General features: G+C 40.7%; 1 protein-coding gene across 1 annotated transcript in view; it reads left to right on the top strand.

Annotated features, from left to right (window-relative positions):
• PDE10A (phosphodiesterase 10A) overlaps positions 1-22,393 on the top strand; it is a 131,704-nt gene that overhangs the window by 24,012 nt on the left and 85,299 nt on the right. The window contains exons 3-9 of the mRNA XM_068110734.2: positions 3,963-4,000; positions 7,545-7,665; positions 7,770-7,819; positions 10,136-10,276; positions 10,483-10,638; positions 11,312-11,362; positions 13,193-13,251. Of these exons, the coding sequence (XP_067966835.1) occupies positions 3,963-4,000; positions 7,545-7,665; positions 7,770-7,819; positions 10,136-10,276; positions 10,483-10,638; positions 11,312-11,362; positions 13,193-13,251 (616 nt within the window). The remainder of the gene's footprint in view (positions 1-3,962; positions 4,001-7,544; positions 7,666-7,769; positions 7,820-10,135; positions 10,277-10,482; positions 10,639-11,311; positions 11,363-13,192; positions 13,252-22,393) is intronic.

The raw sequence follows: 22,393 nt of genomic DNA, 5'->3' as shown, positions 1-22,393 counted from the left end.
CCCTCCAATCAACTGTGAACCACCTTTGCTTGTGAAAACAGGCTATGGTGAACCAGTTTAAAGAGGACAAAGCTCCTGAGATCTTTGGCATCCATGCTGAACTTCCAAAGGCTGGTAGAAATGTACTAGTGCTGTTGCATGCAGTTCTGTACTCTGTTTGGAGCACAGGCATCATCCCAACTGACTAGAAGAGGGGCCATGTTGTCCCTCTCAGGAAAGGGAAGGGTGATTGACAGGACTGTAACAACTACCAAGGGTGATGCTGCTTTCAGTGTAGGGCAAAGACTTTGATCGGATAATTATTAACAGGGTTCACAACCATCTGCTGAGCACGAGCACCCAGAGCAATCTGGCCTTGCACCAAAGAGGTCAATGCCTGACTGTATCCTTGCCCTTCCGGTGCTCACCAAAGACGAGAGGTTCAGCAAGGGCTGCTTGCAGCTTATGTTGATCTCCGCAAATTCAGTGAATCAGGAATGCCCTGTGGAGGAGGATCCCCTGTCTTCATGGAGTGCTACCTCAGCTGATTAATCTGTTTGTCTGGAATATACCCTGGTACTGAGAGTGCTGTGAGGTGTGGTGGTTCCATCTCTGACTTATTTCCAGTTGTTACTGGAATTCAGCAGGGGTGTGTAATAGCCCCCACATGTTTCAGCACTTGTATGGACTGGATTCTAGCGAGTATGTCAGAGAGATCTAGTTGCGTTACATCGTTTGGGAATGTCAAGATCTCTGACCTTGATTTTGCAGATGATGCAGTCAGGTTTGTGGACACTCTGGGCATGCGTATGGGGGCCCCAAAGGTACTGACTGAGGAGCCTAAGCCATTAGGATTATGGGTCTCCTTGGTCAATGCTAAAATCCAACCTTTCAATGACCTCTTGGATGCTGCTATTGTGTCTGTACCTGTCTGTGGCAAGGATGTTGAGGTCACATAGAGATTCACTTATCTTGACAGTGATATTCATGTCCCTGCATGTTGTGAGATGGAGGTCAATATATATCTGGGTCAGGCCTGGGGAGTCATGGATTCACTAGACCATGGGGTGTGGCGCTGTTGGTACCTATACAGGAGGATGAAAGTCCAAGTCTTTAAGTCCTTTATGTTTTCAGTATTTTTATTTTTATTTTTTTATTTTTTTTTGTATACAAGATCGAGGCTCGTGAAAGAGCTAACATTAATCACACAAAAAGACAAACCGACACACAAAACACAAAAAACAAGGGGAGCGGCAGACAAGATGGGGAGAGAGGGGGAAGGACACAAAAGAGAGGGGGAAGAGGGGGAAGGACACAAACACAACATTTGAGAGCAGGGACATCGGGAGGACTTGGGGGGAGGTGGGAGAGGAATAAAACATATGAACACTGCAAGGACTCTGGGGTGAATTACCGGGGGTAGAAAAGATCAAGGTTTTCGATGGGGGAAGATAAGAGATGGTGGTGAACAGCTGTTTTAAAGACCTGGAGGGAGGAGTGGGATTGAAGGGAGTGGGGGAGTTTGTTCCAGAGGCGGGAGAAAAGGGGAATGAAAGAGTGAAGGTGAGCAGAGAGCCTAGACTTTGGCAGTTTAACCATAAGAGGGTTGCAGGCAGATCTTGTGCGACCTGAAGGAATATTGGGGGGACAGAGCACAGAGAGAGCTGGGGGAGCAAGGCCGGAGAGGAGTCGGTAGAAGACAGAAAGACCACCAACCTGCTTGCGGTGAGTGAGTGAAAGGCCCTCGGTGTTGATTACATCGCAGGAGATTCCAATGATTCTGAAAGCTTTGGCCTCAACAGCGTGAAGCCGAGCAAGGTGTGAGGCAGGAGCACCAGCCCAGAGGGGACAACAGTATTCCATTGAGCTGCGGTATTACTCTTCAGATGTGAGACTTGGATATTTACCAAGGATCTAAGACAAAGACCTAACTCCTTCTTTAACAGGTCTCTTCAGTGAATCCTTGGCGATTGCTGGTTGGACTTTGTGTCTAACAAGTGCTTGCTGACAGAGACTCAGATGATATTTGTTGCTTATATAGTCCATGAGCATCAGCTGCGGCTGTTTGGCTCGTTTTCCTGATGCTGATTCTTCTCACCAGATTCTCTTAATGAGGGAGCCTTGTGAGAGGAGGAGGCCATTGGGCCAACCAGGTGCCCTGTCGTTGCAACGGGTTGATCGGTATCTCAAGTATATGGGGATGGGCTGGGCATCTGCCTGGGGGATGGCCAGACGGAGGCCTCTGGAGCACCGGCTGAAAGTGGACATGGCGATGTGCTGCTCCGGCGCATGCTCCCATACATGACCTGACCTAAGTACTGAATCTACTTATATTTAATGCTTGGGGCTATACATTTATTACACATGCAAATGTAATAGCACACACAGCTTCTGCAGGCCAACTGAGGAAGAATAGATTTGAGATGCGCTGTCAGCCGGCATTTTGGAAGTTTAACCAGGACGGGTTAATATGAAAAGAACGCGTACATCCTGGACATCTTGGAGTTGTTGTGGAGGGTCGGAGGGCTGAGAGAGCAGCTCTAACTCTCCCTAACAACTCCAGAATGTAAATGTTCTTCCAGTAACCTACAGGCTGGTTAAACCTCCAAAACACAAGCTGATGACACACCTCAACTATTTTGTTCCTCGCTTATCCTCGCTCCAGCGCTTCAAGCAGGCAGTGCACCACTACCTCGTCTCATACCCCATCCTGACACAATCTTTATGAACTCCATGAACCCTTACTAACCCAACCCTCTTACTTGTACTTTGCAGTATGGTCTTCCCTCCTGCCTCTCATCTTTTGCTCTTTCTTCATTCTCTTGCTTATTATGTTTAAAAGTTTCTCTGCTGACCTATTGTCAGTGCATATCTTCTGTTATTCTTCCATGAGAGAGAGAGAGAGAAAGAGCAAGAGAAGAGAGAGAGAGAGAGAGAGAGAGAGAGAGAGAGAGAGAGAGAGAGAGAGGCAAAGACACAGAGAGAGAGAGAGAGAGAGAGAGAGAGAGAGAGAGAGAGAGAGAGAAAGACAAAGACACAGAGAGAGAGAGAGAGAGAGAGAGAGAGAGAGAGAGAGAGAGAGAGAAAGAGAAAATGAGAGAGAAAGAGAAAGAGAGAGAGAAAGAGAAAGAGAAAGACAGAGAGAGAGATAAAATAGATGGAAGTTTTGACCCTCCCACCCCACACCTCCTTCACACTCTCTCCGAGGCTCCATATATTCTCCTTCTCCTCCCCCTCTTTACTAGTATTTCCTCCCAGACCTTTTTCCTTCCGTTCTTCCTCCCTACTCCTACTACCCTTTTTCTCTCTCTCTCATATAATCCTTCCATCTCTTCTTTTTCTCAATTAAATTAATTAATCTAACACCTTCCCCCGACACCACCATCATTATGTAATAAATATATGGCCCCTAAATGGGTCTAAACGTGCTTGGGCTGTAGTGAAAAGGCCTAAAGTTGTGAGGCTGAGGCTGTAGTCCAAGCAAGTTTAGATCTAGTTTCCCAAAAAAAGTTTCTAGAAAAAGAATACAGTACTTTCAGCAAAGTAATGAATCCTATTACACTTTCTCGGAATGAGGCCCAAATGCTCGAGAATTGAAGAGGTCACTCATAATTATGTAATTACAGATCGGTGCTACATTCATTCCCTTCCATGCCAAGGCCAAAGAGACCTAGCCATTAACGAAAAGCAGAAACCTTGGAGATGTCCTCCCAAAAGTGTTCATAAGATTTCCTGTGTTCAGAATTCCAGAAATTACAAGGAGATTCATAACTTGACAGCAGATTAACGAAACATTAGCAGTTTCCTTTTATTTTGTCAAAGTCAGCATCATAAGAAACCTTCGCTTGATTTTTTTTTATCAAAGGGCAGGATTGCCAGACAAGGTAGTACGGAGAGAAATTTGGCTTTTGATAGAAACTGCCAGTGTACTCATATATATAATTATCGATTACTAACTGCTAGGATTTTCCTCTTTGCCCCAGATGCATCGGGTGCCAATGCGTCACTCGAAGGAACGAGGGTAAGGCTACATCCTGAGTCATCATAACCTCATTTTGTGCCACTTTGCTTTGCCATTTCCTCAATTGACTTGCCCTCCTTTTTGCATGTGTGACCCGCACCTGCAAAAGGGTCAAAGGTCAAAGTGATTTTTTTTTTGAGTTTGTTGTTGAGTCAAATGTTATTGAGAAAATTTGTTGAGTCAAAGTGAAAAATATAGAGCAGCGTTTGTCGGCTGTACTTTGCAAATTGCCAACTACGAATTCGATACGAGATGATCTTGAAAACGCTGAAAAAGATTGCATTTAGACACGACGTCGCTTCAATGTTCAGACAATGACTCTGGCTGGATGACACTTGAATTTTTTTTTTTTTTTTTTTACACAGGGTGTTTCAAAAGTCTGGAATCATAGGGGTATTTATTTTACAATTTTATTGTAATAATCCCTCAAAAAATGCGAGCTACTGACATGCGTACACATATCAATTCTTGTGTGTAGGTTTCTTTGATCATTTCTTAACATTGAAACGTCCATTTTACTATATTCATTTATGATTTCAGTCTGCAGATCTTCAAAAGTACGTGGTCTTGTATAAACCGCTGATGTCAGGTGTCACAAAGAAAAAAGTCAAGTGGCGTTAAATCTGGACTATGTGGGGGCCATTCTATCGGACCACAATATCCTATCGACCTCAAAGGCGCTGTCTCAAAAATTGAACAAAAGAAAAAAATATATATTTCTTATGATTCCAGACTTTTGAAACACCCTGTCCACTGAACATCCATATACACTAACCTTTTTGTACAGAGACCGAGGCTTATGTACAGCAGAGGGTGGCAGGTTGACAAAGGGGCACCAATGGACAAGATTGAATATGAAAAGGGAAAAGGCAGGGGGGAAATGATTAGACCGTTGGGGAAAACAGAGAGTAGAATAGGTTGGCAGTTGGTCTTGGAGCAACCATTATTTGGAAATGGGAAACCGTCTTGAAGGCCTGGATGGAAGAGCATTGGATGACGGACACAGTGAGCCGGTTTCACAGATGAGAGGAACAGTAGGGTGAAGGAATTAATGTGAGCTTCAAACTTCCACGTGGGAGGGCAGAACCTGGTATGGGTTCCATGCTCATTATTCAGGACACTTTCCTACAGGATGTCTTACTCTGTTGGTGTATCTCCAAATGTTTGTAATATATCTCAAGAATAGTTGGGAAATACAAACTGAAATTTTATACATATATGTAAGCTGCACCAACAAACAATTGTTTCAATTTTGGACGTGATTTATTAATGTTATTGGACTACACATGTGAGGAAATTTCACAAGGAAAAATTATTGCACAAGAGGAAATATCCCACATGGTTGTATATTAACCTCAAAAATGTACAGGGGAAATATCCCTTATAGTTGAATATGTTTATCTCACTAATGTACAAGGGGAAATATCCCATATAGTTGTATGTTAACCTCAAGAATGTACAAGGAAAATATCCCACATAGTTGTATGTTCGTCTCACTAATGTACAGGAGAAATATCCCATATACAGTAGTTGTATGTTAATCTCACTAATGTACAGGGGAAATATCCCATATAGTTGTATGTTCATCTCACTAATGTACAGGGTAAATATCCCATATAGTTGTATGTTTGTCTCACTAATGTACAGGGGAAATATCCCATATACAGTACTTGTATGTTCATCTCACTAATGTGCAGGGGAAATATCCCATATAGTTGTATGTTCATCTCACTAATGTTCTGGGGAAATATCCCATAGAGTTGTATGTTCATCTCACTAATGTACAGGGTAAATATCCCATATACAGTAGTTGTATATTCATCTCACTAATGTACAGGGGAAATATCCCATATAGTTGTATGTTCATCTCACTAATGTACAGGGTAAATATCCCATATAGTTGTATGTTCGTCTCACTAATGTACAGGAGAAATATCCCATATAGTTGTCTATGCTTATCTCATTAATGTACAGCAAGATAATTAATTTGTTGAAATTTGGTAAACGTCTTCGTGAGGATATTCCTTCATTACTGCGTAAATCTGGTCACTATAGGTAAATGTCACAGTCGTCACAAAGCCAAATGCTAAAACACATAATCAGGTCTTAAGGTGTAAATCTCCCAAACATGTATTCCTATCGCACTGAAATTCAATCCGCACACTTAGTAAGTACACTCCAACTCCTCTTATAACTCTGTAGGCTACAAAGAGTAATAACATGAAAATGTTACAAATTGAAAATGTTGCATGAAAATGTTTCTCGACTTTGCAGCATTATTACCCTCACCTGAGGAGAGGGTATTGCATTTGAGTCCGTTTGTTTGTCTGTCTGTCTGTTTGTTTGTCCGCACAGAATAAATGATTTTCTCTGCAACCGTTGGTCCGATTGACAGGAAATTTTCACCATCGGTGCAACTCCACCTGTATAATTTTTTAATGATAATTATGACGTCATAGGTCACGTGGTTCGGCCGCCATCTTGGAAAAACCGAAAAACTTTGCACCTCTATATCTTGGAAAGCGCTGAATAGAATTTTTTTTAGAAATGGCTCATTGTAAAGAACTCTCAATGAGGAATAAAATATGTTAATGATGATGTCATAGGTGCCTCCATTATGACGTCATAATTCGACAAGTACAAAACTTCATCCGATCAAGATGAAATTTATTGAGCGTCATCGAGGCATAAATTGATGGAGAAAAAATGATGACGTCATTGGTCACGTGGTTCGGCCGCTATCTTGGAAAAACCAAAAAATGTTGCACCTCTATATCTCCGAAAGCACTGCATAGAAAAAAATTGAGACATGGCTCATTGTAAAGAACTCTCCATGTGGAATAAAATATGTTAATGATGATGTCATAGGTGTCTCCATTATGACATCATAATTCGGCAAGTACAAAACTTCATCCGATCAAGATGAAATTTCTTGAGCGTCATGTAGGCATAAATTGATGGAGAAAAAAAAAATGATGACGACGTCGGTCACGTGATTCCTCCGCCATATTTGTTTTAACACAAAAGCATTATAAACCACTGAAAACACATCCTGGCGAGGGTTTGCAATCTGATTGCTCTTTCTTGTTTATAAATGCATTTTATTTTGGGCTAAATAAATGATTCAATATCAATACGAGGATGCATTTGAAAATGACCCCTGACCCTTCCCCCTCCCTCCCACTGCTTCCTACAACTCCTGCAAATGTACCAAAGTGAACTTACATTCTAGAGATATGTCGCCTTTTTGCATCTGATTCGTTTTCAAAGTCTGCTTTTATGTTAATTTTTTTCAATTTTTCTGAGTGATGAATGTGCAAAATACAACTCTCCTAAACTGATATAATTTAGCATCATTGTCTCTGTGTCCAGCTCCCAGCATTCCCACCAATTTACTGCTTAATATCACTACTGAGCATTGCTGTCTCTTCCAGCGATTCCATCTCAACAGCGTGTTTCTCTACTTTGTCTTCAACTTGAAACATGTCTGACGGAGCTCCCAATATATCCATGACTGTCATTATATGTGCATTGTCCCATTCAGTATCAAAACAGGAATATGCAGGAAGTGGTGTTTGAGCTAAACATGCAGATTGAACAGAGGATGGATACCGGTGGGGATCACAAGTTGCTTCTCTTTGAACTCTGTAGCATCATTCAGGCTGGTGCGGACACGTCTTTCTGGGATTTTCTCTTCACATTCGTCTTTTGCTGCCAAATGCTGTCAATGATTTCTCATTGCTTTTTATCTCGTTTTTGCTTGTTGCAGGAACTGGTGCAGATGGATTTGCTTTGTATTTTCTTGGAGAATGTAATAACGTGAGTCCCTTTAGGATATGGGAAAGCTGGGATGGAGAGGGAAGGGAAGTTAGAGCGTTTTATGTGAAATAGTTTTGTGATATTTCTTGAAGAGCCTGTTCTTCCCTTTGTGCATGAACAAAGACAAGGGATATAGATGATATATCATACAGCGCCTAAGTATGGAAACATAACCATTGAACTGTAGTTTTGAACAGCAATAAACAACTTCCTCATTTGGAATTGTGATATAAAACAATATTGTTTACTATTGTATGTGTAAGCACACACTAACTGACATACTCACACACACACACACACACACATATATATATATATATATATATATACAGTCACGTGAAAAAGTAAGTACACCCCATGTAAAGTTTTGACTTTTTCAACATATTTCAACATACAGCTATTAGATCTTCATTTCAACAATATTGATAGATAAAGGTGATATAATACAACAAATATCATGAAACATTTATATTTTGTAGTCCATTGTATAATTTAAATAAACATGAATGCAAATTTCGCATGTGGAAAAAGTAAGTACACCCCTACATGTATCACTACTTCAAATACCTAAAATTAGAATCATGTGCACCAGCTCAGGTGCAAATGATTAGAACATCGTTGGAGAGGATCTTGGAGGAACCTGTCTTATTTAAGATCAGACATTTAGTTTGGTTTGCTCTTTGTTGTTGAAGTGTGCGGCATCACCATGCATAGATCAAAAGAGCTCTCTGAGGCCTTCAGAAAGAAGGTTATAGATGCCTACGAGTCTGGGAAGGGATTTAAAAAGATCTCCAAACAATTTGAAATCAATCATTCGACTGTCCGGAAGATCATTTACAAGTGGAGAAGATTCCAAACAACTGCCAACCTGTTCAGGCCAGGCCGACCCAGCAAGTTCAGCCCGAGAGCACACCGCAAGATGCTGAAAGAAGTCTCCAAGAACCCCAGAATGTCATCACGGGACCTACAGGTAGCTCTTGCCACTGTTGATGTCAAAGTGCACGAGTCTACCATTAGAAAGAAGCTGCACAAATTTGATCTGCATGGGTGGTGTGCCAGGAGGAAACCTTTGCTGTCCAGAAATAACATCAGGGCAAGACTAAAGTTTGCCAATGAACACCTAGACAAAGACCAGCACTTCTGGAACAATGTGCTCTGGACAGATGAGTCAAAGGTAGAGCTATTTGGCCACAGTACCAGAAGACATGTTTGGCGAAAACCAAAGACAGCATTTGACCACAAGAACCTGATACCAACTGTAAAGCATGTTGGTGGAAATATTATGGTTTGGGGCAGCTATGCTGCATCAGGGCCTGGGCAGCTCACCATCATAGAATCCACTATGAATTCTTCATTGTACAAGAGGGTGCTTGAGGATAATGTGAGGTCATCTATTGGAAAGTTTAAGCTAAACGGTGGACCTTGCAACATGACAATGACCCTAAACATACCATTAAATCCACCAAGGAATTGGCTGAAAAGAAAGAAATGGAGAGTTCTGGAATGGCCAAGTCAAAGCCCGGATCTAAATCCCATCGAGATATTGTGTGGGGATTTGAAACGAGTTGTGCATGCAAGAAACCCCTCAAACATCGCACAGCTGAATGAATTCTCCATGGAGGAGTGGCAAAAATTTCTCCCAGTCGATGTCAGAGACTGGTAGACAGTTATAAGAAACGCCTACTTGAGGTTGTTTCTGCCAAAGAAAGAGATAATCTAATACCACCTATTAGAGCCAAGGGTGTACTTACTTTTTCCACATGCGAAATTTGCATTTACGTTTATTTAAATTATACAATGGACTACAAAATGTAAATGTTTCATGATATTTGTTATTTTATATCACCTTTATCTATCAATATTGTTGAAATGAAGATCAAATAGCTGTATGTTGAAATATGTTGAAAAAGTCAAAACTTTACATGGGGTGTACTTACTTTTTCACGTGACTGTATATATATATATATATATATATATATATATATATATATATATATATATATATATATATATATATATATATATATATATATATCTATATATATATATATATATATATATATATATATATATATATATATATATAAATATATATATATACATATATACATATGTATATATGTATCCACACACTGCATTTGTTTGTACAAATTCAAACTGAACCACTTCCCTATGGCCGTGTATATACATAAAAAATAGGTGTTTATTTAGCTTCCCAGCTGAACTGATGAATAAAATCTTATTAACCCCATTTACAAGCCAAAAATAAATACTTTGCCTGATGTGATTTGACTTCAAACAATCTATTTGTTGCAGAGTTTGTGTCTGTTTACCCCAACTGGACCGATGGATGGGCAGCAGCGGCTGATCCCCTCATTTCCGATCGGTTATGGATTCACAGTGTCTGCTCATGTGGCTGAAACTCGACAAACTCTGCTGGTGGATGATGTGCTTGGGGTAGGTCTCAATAACGTTCTTATTAATGTCTTTCAGCCTTTGATAAATATATTATCAAAGACGATAAAGTTTTTTTTGGTGTTGCAGTATTTTAATCAGGTGTTGGAATCTGAACGGTAGTGACTCCAGTAGAATATTGTCGTCAAACAAGGACAAGAGGAGCATAAAGTGAGTGTTTATGTGAACTTTGGTGTTTTCCTTTTTAGGATGAAAGGTTTCCCCAGGGTGTGGGTATTGACAACGAGAGGAAGATCCAGTCAGTGCTGTGTTTGCCTGTACTCACAGCCAACTGTGATCTCGTCGGGGTGGTGGAATTACACCGGCGCTGGGGCAAAGAACCTTTCTTAGCACGGCACCAGCAGGTATTGTCATTCTCTGAAACTTTTTACTTTTTCTCCTTTATCTGGAATATTGTTTTCAGTTTTGGTCACCACATCTGAGGAAGGACGTAGTTGCCATAGAGAAAGCACAGTGTAGGGCGACTAGATTGATTCCGGGTCTAGCTGGACTAAACGATGAACAAAGGCTGAAAGAGTCAGGACTTTTTCATTAGAAAGATTGTGATTGCAATTGGATTTGATGGAGATGTTTAAGATAATGAAGGGTATAAACAAAATAAGTACAGAATACTTTTTCAGCAGAATGGACACTGGCAGGACAAGGCCTGATGGTACGGTCGAAGAGTATAGAAGAGGAGAGTTAGGGCAGTAGTAAGGCAGAGGTCTTTCACTCAGAGAGTGGTGAATGCATGGAATGGTCTCCCTGCCATCGGTAGTGACATTAGAGTAAGTTGATAGTTTTTTATATTGAGTTTATAGGTATCTTGAAGTAGTCGGGATGTAAGGATGTCAGAGTACTAGAATGTTAGCATAATTGTGCAGGCTTGATGGGCCTAATTGCCTCCTCCTGCATTGAAGTTCCTTGTATTTCCTTGTATACTTTTGGTTATTTTGGTTCTGCAGTCACATCATAACTCTTTCTTCAAGAACTTCTGACTCGCTCACTCAGAAATTGTCCCTCTCGTCTGTCGATCAGGTGGCAACGGCAAACCTTTCTTGGGCATCTGTGGCTATTCACAAAGTGCAAGTGAGTATGTGTGTGTGTGTGTATCTACGTCTGCATGTGTTTTTTGTTACTATTTTGTCTTGCGATTGTATATCCATACAAAAATGAATAACGTCAAAGCTTCTTTCCATTGTACTATCACAGTATGGAGGTTGTTGATTATTTTAGTCTTTGCTGATCGACTACCTTGTTTACTTTATTTTCTGCTGCACAGTATCGTCATATTGATACGACCCAGTGGTGGATCGAAAAGTTTCAGATATTAATTCCTGGGAGACACATTGAATCGGAAAAAAGACAATTTTCAGAATGGTACCAGGTAAAAACATAAAAAGACTAGAACGGCACTCAGTAGAGAGCATACCTCCGCCAGGTTGAACAGTTTACGTTTGTATCCCACTGATAGGTCATAACTGTATGCGGAACTGAACCAAAATCTAATCAGCTATTTCTTGTCACTTACCCAACTCATCCACTTATTTTTGTAATAATCCATTCACAACTTTTTGAAATATCATGCTATATATCGTTTTTGGCCCTATCATTCAATGGTGAAGCATCACTTAAGAAAAATTTTTAAAAAACGCGTATCCGGATCCGAATTTGGATCTTCACCAAAATGGAATCGATTTGTCCTTTTCACACACCCAACCTATCCACCAAGTTTCATCCGAATCTGTCCACAACCTTTAGAGATAGTGTGCTATATATCGGTGTTAACCCCATCCCTTAGTGAAGAAAAATCACTTCAAAAATTCTCTGATCCAGATCCGGATTCGAATCATCACCAAAATAGAATCAGTTATTACTTGTCATACCTCGTCTGTGTCACATACCTAAACTCTATACCAAATTCCATATGAATCTGTCCATAACTTGTTGAGATATCCAGTTCACAGCCAAACAAACAAACAAACAAATGAAAAATCGGTGAGAGACCGAGGACTTGCCGGAATTTACTTTTTTATCGGCCATTTAGGACAAATATGGCGGCTGAACCACGTGACCGATGACGTCATCATTAACCTATTTTATTCCCCATGGAGAGTTCTTTACAATGAGCCATGTCTCAATTTTTACTATTCAGCACTTTCGGAGAAATACAGGTGCTAATTCTTTTGGTTTTTCCAAGATGGCGGCCGAACCACGTGACCGATGACGTCATCAATTGGGCACATTCTATTCCAGGGCAAGACAAATATGTGTGTAAAGCTTGGCGATTCCACGTGCAACGGTGTAGACGTAGTACTGCGAACAAACAGACAAACAGACAGACAGACAGACAGACAAACCAACCGATCAACATACTTGCCGGAATCTTTTCCGGCAAGTAACAAACAAGAAGATTTCATGTAGAGCTCGATACTTGCAAAAACAGACAGACAGAATAGCAAACGCAACTGACCAATATACTTCAATTTTTTTTTAGATTTTGCAAGTAATAAACAGACAAACTGACAAGGGTGAAAGCATAACCTCCACCCACCTTTTGGTGACGGAAGTAACAAGGATTGATGATAACGATGGCATCTGTGGGTAAACCCACTTAAACGTACGTGCACCACCATTCTCCACAACTGATAGAGCAAGAATAACCATGGAAGCAAGAATTCATAAGCAAGAATAACCTGCATTGTGCAGAAATATCCTGAACTGGGAGGACAACATGGACACGATGGGCAAAAAGAGGATTCTATGCATTTCCTTCTGTTCCTTTGCATTAATGTTCCCACATTTATCTGCAGATGAGACATTTTTGTAGTGTGCAAGGGATGCCGTTTGTATTTTATTTTGTTGCCTTGAGTTCAGTTCTCAGGTGCCACGATACCATCCTTTGTTTGTGTGATGCAGATGTGTCAAGGGCTTGCCAAACAAACTGAACTCAACGATTTTTTACTCAACGTGTCCAGGTAAGCGGTTTTGCGAATGCACTTGGGCAGAATTATTTTCATGTACTTTATTTATGTTTCATGCTGACATTAAAGATTCTAAAGATGCAACAAAACACCGACAGAAACCCATTATGTACTGATCAAACCTATATGTAATTTACTCTTATAAAAATGGTTTGATATATTTATTACATACAATAATACAACAACAGGCATTTTAAGGCCATTTTCCCTGTTAGAGCGGGGGTTAGCCGATCATGCTTTTTTATTGTATGGGGGGGGGGAGGGGGGTCTGGTAAAGGGACCAAGTATGGGTCAAGGGTCAAGTACCCTTGTATGAGTCAAGTGGTGCAAAATTTATTACATGATGAACAAAATCTTGAAAATGGCAAATTTGGCTCATAACTTATAATATGTGATGATACACTGTTATAAGTAACTGGTACATTGCACAACAGTCATTTAAGAATTAAGAATCATTGACGTTTATCGCTGAGTCTTGTGTAATGGTTCGCAACATAATCTATATATAACCTCTATATATCATAACCTCTCTATAGCCCTCGCATACGCATATATCCCATTTAGTCCTGTACTTGGCCTGTGGAACCGTTTGCAAAATGGTGTTGGGGGGATTTTTCACTTCAACTTAGTCAATGGGTTCCTCGACATGAAAAATCACCGAGGTGCTTGTCCGCCACGCCGCCACGAATGACGTTGTGGCCAAGTCAAATATGGCTGCCGTCGGCCATGATAAAAATCTAAATATTTTGGTTTTTAGAGTATATATACTTGTAATATCTCTAATTCGACTGATTTTGGTATATGGAATTCATTTCTGATATTGTTTTGACGATTTGGGGTCATCTTGACCTTGAAAGGCCAGGCTGGTGGTGCATGTGGAGTGGGCTGTTCGTGTGAAACAGTGCAAGAGAGTTGTCATAGTCTCCAACGACACAGACACCTTCGCATTACTGCTGCACTGCACCCCATACCTCCAAGCGCTCGGGTTGATGGAGATGTGGCAGCAGTATGGCACTGGTGAAAAGCGGCGCATGCTTCCACTGCATCAAGCAGTTTCTCAACTTGGAGTACCACTGGCCAAGATAGTGATCAAGGCGCATATATTGACCGGAGACGACTGCATGAGCAAGGTGGGGACCAAACACGCAGCTATGGCCTGTGACCCAGTACAGTATCTGACAAATTTTGGAGAGGCGGGCACCTTGTCAGAGCAAGATGCAGCACTAGCAGAGAAGTTCTTGGTACGGGTCTAGGCAGGGGCCAGGTCAACTACAACTGCTGAGACGTTCGACCAGCTGAAGGTAGAAAATTATACCAGTGCCATTGCGGGAATTGATGCTCTGCCTCCTACGAGTAGTGCGATCGGAGGCCACATCCGTCGAGGAGCCTTTCTGGTGCACAGGGCATGTCAATTACATGCGAAACCCAACGAACGCGAGGCAAGACTGGAACCAGTGGGACATGGATGGGAGGAGCACTTCGGTACACTTTTGCCATCAAAATGCCTGAAGCCTTTGCCACAAAGTCTGCTAACAATATGCAAATGTGCAGGCAAGTGCGACACTCGACGCTGTGGGTGCCGTTCTGCTGGAGTTCTGTGCATCATATTCTGCCATGGAAAGACGGATAACTCTTCGTGTAAAAACCTGCAATTGAAGGACTAACTTGAATGCGCACATGATATGGTGCACTTTGAGAGAATTTGTTATGGGATTTTGTGTTATGCTTTTATTTGTGTCTCGCTTTATTCACACAGTCTGATTTGCTATTTTCAACACCCAATAAAAATCTTAGACAACCTTAATGAGCTGTTGAAAAATTACATTGACCTTGATATTTCAAGGTCAAGATGACTTCCTGTCCAGAATACAATATCAGAATTGAATTCTACGTGTCATAATTAGTTGAATTAGAGATATTACACCTGTTTCTATTGCTAGACAGAGCCAAGTTACGGTCAAGGTCGTCGGTGTAACAAAATGACCTTGACCATGACCTTTCAAGGTCAAGATGACCCCAAATCGTCAAAACAATATCAGAAATGAATTCCATATACCAAAATCAGTCGAATTAGAGGTATTGCAAGTATATATACTCTAAAAACCAAAATATTTAGATTTTTATCATGGCCGACGGCAGCCATATTTGATTTGGCCACAACGTCATTCGTGGCGGCGTGGCGGACAAGCACCTCGGTGATTTTTCATGTCGAGGAACCCATTGACTAAGTTGAAGTGAAAAATCCCCCCAACACCCTTTTGCAAACGGGTCCATAGGTCAAGTCCAATATAAATACCCCACTACACAAAAGGGAGGGCTATATGAACACAAATACTAATGAGATAACTGAACTCAGGAACATACGTGCATTATCTTGGTTGGGTGGCGGTTAGCACATTGGCTAAATTACAAATTCCTTCATTCACTGGAGGTAGCAGTTGGTGTCGTCTGGTCCTGAAGGTTCTAAGACGCAATATTGCACTGCTTGCTATCTTACAGTGTGGTTACACTCCAGACAGCAGCTTCTGCAATGTAAACGTATTGGCCAGATCGTTTGCATGTTTCATGTGAGCGGCCTTCTTCAATATGAAGGGCAATCAATTGAGTTTTTTTTGTCTGTGTGAACTTAGAAGTGTATAAAATAAGTTTTTAATATAGGTTAACACAACGTGGGGAACGACTTGTTACAAATGCATGCATTTACCTGAGTTCTGCAGCTTAAGTCAGTTGGGCTCTGTGCATATCCTGTTGACTTATTAATAAGCATAAAGAGTTTACCCAGCAGTGTATTGCTATTAAGTAATCAAAGTGATGCTTACATGTGGGCGCCTCAAGCCTCTTTGATCAATGCATTATAATTATCATTGAACTTCCATTTTAAAGATCAATGACATGTACTTAAAGGTTCCCAAGGATAATTTGTCTGGAGCGTTTTCAAGCTTCATATTGAATGTTTATTGAGCATACCAAGTGGTCTTGCAGACTGGTTAAGATCACCTCGACCATGCAGTTCACGGCAGCGTTAGTAGTGGGTGAAGCATCCCGGAACGAGCCATCCTTCATATAAGATGTCAAGCTGGCTGTCCCATCGGTAATATGAGCTTCAGCTCCGTGCACAGTCTTTCATAACAGTAGGTTTTTTGGACCAGTTTCAAGTCCAAATTTGCAACTGTTTGTATTACAAATGGGTGACAAAACAGAATGCTCCTTGATGAGGACTCGTCCTGGTCTATACCGCCATGTCGGTCTAATGGAAGTTCAGTTATGAGATTGGAATAGGACACGACTTAAGGGTGTAGTACTGGTGAACAGGTGATTTTTTATAAAAATTTTTTAGCTGAACAGTTTCCTTATAGTCTTATAAACAAGAATCATGCTATTAGAGGTCATAGAAGTACCCCTAATTATTGAAAAATTCAAATTTAAATTCAATATAATATAATATTTTGCATGAAATTTGTTATAACTTTAATTTGCATCATTCTTTTGGGCTGAAATTTGGACAGGATATTCAGAATATCACTTCCTTTAAAATGATGAAGGCTTTTGTTTATAGGAGTAGCCATTGTGGATTTATTGAAGGACAACCAAGTTTTATCTGGTAATTGGCATAATTAGCTAATTAGTGAACATTTGACATAATTTCACAAAATCCTCTCATCAGGTAGTAGAGTAACACATGTATAATACATGTACCAAGTTTTGTGTGAAAAGAATGATAGGTGACATAGAAGATAGAAGTAGAAATGTGTTCTTTGTTTTTCCTTGTTTTTTATTGACGGTCTAATTTATGCAAATTATATGCATGTAATATGACAAAGAAGCGTTGAAACTGGTCTGAGTTAAAGCCAAGATTATATCTTTCAAGAAAAACTGAAAATTAGATATTAACTTGACTTTGTTTTTGTGTAAAGGCCTCTCAAAGGTACCTATGTAGTTTTCTCAATTTTTCACCAGTACTACATCCTTAATGAGATGCATTTTTTTGATTGCATTTGGAGGGTTTTTTTATTCCTGAAATTTTAGTCCATATTTTGGATTGATACATTAAGTTAGTCATTAACCCCAACCCTAAAACCCCCACGATTTATCAGTGCCCTGTTTTACCCAATACCATGCAGACTGTCCTACACCGTGCGTGCCGAGACTATGCATTCTGAAATAGCCACTTGTATGTAATTTCACCCTTTAGGGAAAGGCACGCCTTGTGAAACGGAGCACTTCGATCTGATAATAATGTGGTTATGAGTTAATTCACTCTCTGAAGTGCTTTGTGCATGTTTCTCACCCATCAAAGCAGAAGTTTCACTCATGAGTGCTAATTCAGGACTGTCAGTCACACTGAACAGAAATATGACCTGAAAACTGAAATCGCAGGCATTGATACAGGGACACGTGTTAATGGGCCTGTGTCCAACCGAGAGCGGTGTTGCTCATTACCAAAGACATGGCCTAATTGTCATTGAATTTTATTAAAATAGCGATTCTAACTTTGCTTGGCCACTGTAAATGTCATCATTTTCGACAGAATTTTTTTTTTTTTTTTGCTCTAATGCAAGTTACAGATCAAAACTCAACCTGTAGAAGTGCATGGGGAAATGATGATCGATATTTGGGAAGCGCAATCCGTGTCAAAACCGTTTGTTTGCCACATACAAGCAAAAGGGCCATCTATTTATTGGATACGTGGCTAAAGTGAGACAATTGACATTGAAAAAGGGAAGGGAAGGAACATAAGGGAGGACGGAAAAAGAAAATGAAGGCAGGGGATCGTGGGAGGAGAAATGCGCAAAGGGAAATAAGTTTAGGAATAATGAGAGAGATCGGGAAAAGGCAAGTATGGAGCATATGGGGACAGGAAATGGGAAGGGAGGGGCAAGTGTTGTGTTGTTCCATATGTTGGTAATGTATTTATTATATACACATATTTGTGTATATAATAAATAGATCCAGAAAGAGGAGGTACTGCAAGAATGAACAACAAAAAGCATCATTGCACTAACATATAAGAACAATGGAAGTCGACAAGAATGTAATTTGTTTTGGTGGAATTTTCTTTTTTTCATATTGAATGTTTATTATCTGTTCGAAGTAACAATAAGCTGTCTGTTCGAAGTAAAGTATTCTTGAACATTCTGCTATAAACAGTATCGATCGAGAATAAACGGAGAGAACAGCAGGCTGTATCTCGAAAACGAAGATTGAGTGTTGACAAGATTTTCGCTCTAAGACGGATTTTCGAAGAAAAAGTGAAAATATGTGGAGCCATTTCTCATTGCTTTATAGATCTTGAAAAAGCTCATGATTCATTTTGGAGAGAAGGTCTATGGGGAGTAATGATTCTGATTTTTCAGAATCATTGGAATCTCCCACGATAAAGCTAACTCCAAGGGCCTCTCACTCACTCACCGCAGGCAGGTTGGTGGTCTTTCCGTCTTCTACCGACTCCTCTCTGGCCTTGCCCCCCCCCAGCTCTCTCTGGGCTCTGTCCTGCAAATATTCCTACAGGTCGCACAAGATCTGCCTGCAACCCTCTTATGGTTAAACTGCCAAAATCAAGACTCTCTGCTCACCTTCACTCCTTCATTCCTCTTTTCTCCCACCTCTGGAACAAACTCCCTCACTCTCTTCAATCCCACTCCACCCTCCAGGTCTTTAAAACGGCTGTTCACCACCATCTCTTATCTTCCCCAATCCAAAACCTTGATCTTTTCTACCCCCGCTAATTTCACCCCAATTCCACTTTTTTGAAATACCAACTTCTGTCCTGGAAGTCCTTGGTGTCCTTGTGTTTTATACTTCTCCCACCCCCCCCCCCCCCCCACCGCCCCTTCGCACACCTCCTCCCCCCAAGCCCTCTCCCTCCCACACATCTCCCTGCTCTCAAATGTTGTGTGCTCTCAAGTGTTTGTGTGCTTCCCCTTCTCTCCCCATCTTGTCTTCCGTTCCCTCTTTTTATATATTTTGTTTGTCTGGTTGATTTGTTTGTGAAGTAAATGTCAGCTCTTTCACGAGCCTCGATTCAGTATACAAAAAAAAACAAAAAAAAAAAAAAACTGAATTCCATTAGAAATGGTAAGAAATGGGAAATGGTATCCAAAGGGTATGTAGCAGCGTTATCTATGAGGGAAAGTTTGGGGAGTGCTTTGAAACAAAGACAGGAGTTTGTCAAGGAAGTGATATCTCGCAGGAATTGTTTAACATATTTATGGACCACATTATATGTAAGTTAATGGTGTGTTGTACAAGATTTCATGGAAGACGTAGTACTGTTGACAGATATAATAAAAATCCTTCGTGTATTAGTTTTAAAGATGGAAGAAATAACCCAATGTTTTGTTTTAACAATGAGCAAAGAAAAAAAGAAAAAAGTGAAATAATGTTGTTGAATTGACAATAAGAATAAATGCCCCACATACATTTAAGAAGGAAGCCTGGTGTTGGCTTAGCGGTTAGGGTGCTGGCTTGGGATCCCAGGATCCTGGGCTCGAATCCTGGTCGATTGCTGAATTAACGCCAGGGGGGCTGACTCAGCCTGTTATCCTTCCGAGGTCGGGAAATTGAGTACCAGTTCACTGGTAATTCCCTGTGTGTCGCAAGAGGTGACTAACAGGGTTGACGGCAGGAAGGGCATCCGGCCATAAAACATCGCTTCAAAAAGGGGACCACGGTGCCCGAAAAAGGCCAACCCCTGCTCTGCGGGGAAAATTGGCATCTAAAGGTAGTTGGTGTACACTTAAGAAGGCATCATTTTAAACAATAAATTAATTTAAATATCTTGGTTACATTGTAACATCTGATAGAAAAATAGCAGATGACGTAACAATATTAAAGGCAGCGTGACAGCCTACGAATAACACGCTTAAGTCGCTTTTGTGGACCTTAGAAGTTTCTGTACTCAAAAAAATGAAAATGAAAAAAGGATGGACATATCAGAAAAGGTGAAAATGAAGATTATGCAATGCAAGTGTTACATTTTTAAAGTGGATCATTCATTCACATGGACCCTTGCAAAAATAAAGGAGCAAACAAACTACATTCCATTGAAATGAAAGGATGAAGAAACATGTTGAACATAAAATGGGATGATTTGTTTTTGAATAAGAAACAATAAAAAGCAATCAGAGATTACAGACCCTTGCCAGGACATGTTTTTAGTAGTTTTTACGGTTTTTTTTTTTTTGTATACAACATCGAGGCTAGTCAAAGAGCTAAATGCTTTTATGCTCTTTTTATCGCTTTTATTGAGCTTTCACCAAGGCTCGTGTTAGAGCTTTTATGTTAAAACAAATATGGCGGCCGAACCATGTGACCGATGATATCAAAAAAAAAATTCTCCACCAATTTATCCCCAGATGATGCTCAAGAAATTTCATCTTGATTGGATGAAGTTTTGTATTTGTCGCATTATGATGCCATAATGGAGGCACCTATGACATCATCATTAACATTTGTTATTCCCCATGGAGAGTTCTTCATAATGAGCCATGTCTCATTTTTTTCTATGCAGCGCTTTTGGATGATATAGAGGTGCAAAGTTTTTCGGTTTTTCCAAGATGGCGCCCATACCCACGTGACCTATGACATCATAATTGTCATTTCAAAATTCTACAGGAGAAAGTGCACTTATGTTGTAAAATTCCTGTCATTTGGACCAATAGTTGGGCGGCTTAGCCCAAATATTCAAAAGAATTGTGCATTTTGTGAAACAAGCACCAAATTTGGCACAAATGTACATTAATATGTTGCGAACATTTTCAGATATTGGGCCACTTGAAATTCCGTAATTTTTTTTTTCAAATTTTTTCAAATTTCGTAATTTCAAATTTTTCGGGTGACACCGTCACAATTTCGGTCTTCGAGGCCGGCCGATAGGCAAAGTGTGACCAGAAGGGACGAGGTTCTCCTGACCACGTGGCCCTCGATCTGGGAAGCGAGAGGCGTTCCATTAGTGGATGCGCCCCTCACGCCCGACTTTTGGGCGGCCCCGGCAGGCCGTTTGTTTTGACGTTCCGTGACAGGCCCCGCACCCCCACCTCCGGGCCGACCGGAAGCTTGTGCTGAGTACATCATACCTGAACAACTCAGTGAGGCAGAACACAGCAGTGCACACCAGGGTGACCCCTTCAGTGCATAAACCAATTAACCTGTCCACTGCAGGGCATATAGAAATGAAGTTATTTTCTGCATATAATAATAATATAAGTTCAGTTCTATATAACAATTTCTGTTATCACTACTACCACTACAACTACCACTACTACAAGCTTTGTCTGGAATTTTGTGGACTAACAGACAAACAGACATACAGACAAGCTGGGATCAAAACATTACCTCCTTCCACCATTGAGTGTAGAGGTAAACATCATGGAAATTATATCATGCCCTAGATTTAATTCATGCTTACCCGTGTATTTGCTTCACTGGTTCACAAGGTCTTTTGCATACATGTAATTCAGACTCTCGTCTTCATTGCTGACCACACAATGTTCGCAACATATTAATGTACATTTGTGCCAAATTTGGTGCTTGTATCACAAAATGCACAATTCTTTTGAATATTTGGGCTAAGCCGCCCCACTATATCGGCCGGCCTCGAAGACCGAAATTGTGACGGTGTCACCCGAAAAATTTGAAATTACGAAATTTGAAAAAATTTTGAAAAAAAAATTACGGAATTTCAAGTGGCCCAATATCTGAAAATGTTCGCAACATATTAATGTACATTTGTGCCAAATTTGGTGCTTGTATCACAAAATGCACAACAGGTTTGCTATGCTGCTACACTACAATGGTTTCAGAGAAATTCATATTTATTCTGTGCGGACAAACAGACAGGCAAATGAAAAATCGGTCAGAGTGAAATTCCAGACTCGACGATGCTGAGGAGGCTCCCTGAGAATGGTCAGAGAGATGTCCACTTTAACAAGCACATGATCAGATGAGCCGATTGGAGCAGAAGAAGAGCAGCAGACATTTGCAGGGAAGTTAGTCATAACCAAGTCCAGAAGAGAAGATGTTCCGTTGACTGAGATCCGGGTCGAGAAATTGACAGATTGTGTCAGTCCCAGTGAGTCGCAGAAGTCCTTTGCTGAGGAGCCATGGCTGGTGAGAGAGGTACCCACACCCAGCCAAC

The sequence above is a fragment of the Myxine glutinosa genome, chromosome 3 (assembly GCF_964187855.1).
Source record: "Myxine glutinosa chromosome 3, kmMyxGlut1.1, whole genome shotgun sequence".
NCBI lineage: Eukaryota > Metazoa > Chordata > Myxini > Myxiniformes > Myxinidae > Myxine > Myxine glutinosa.
The sequence above is the reverse complement of the archived record's forward strand: the minus strand, read 5'-3'. Positions and strand labels throughout refer to the sequence as shown.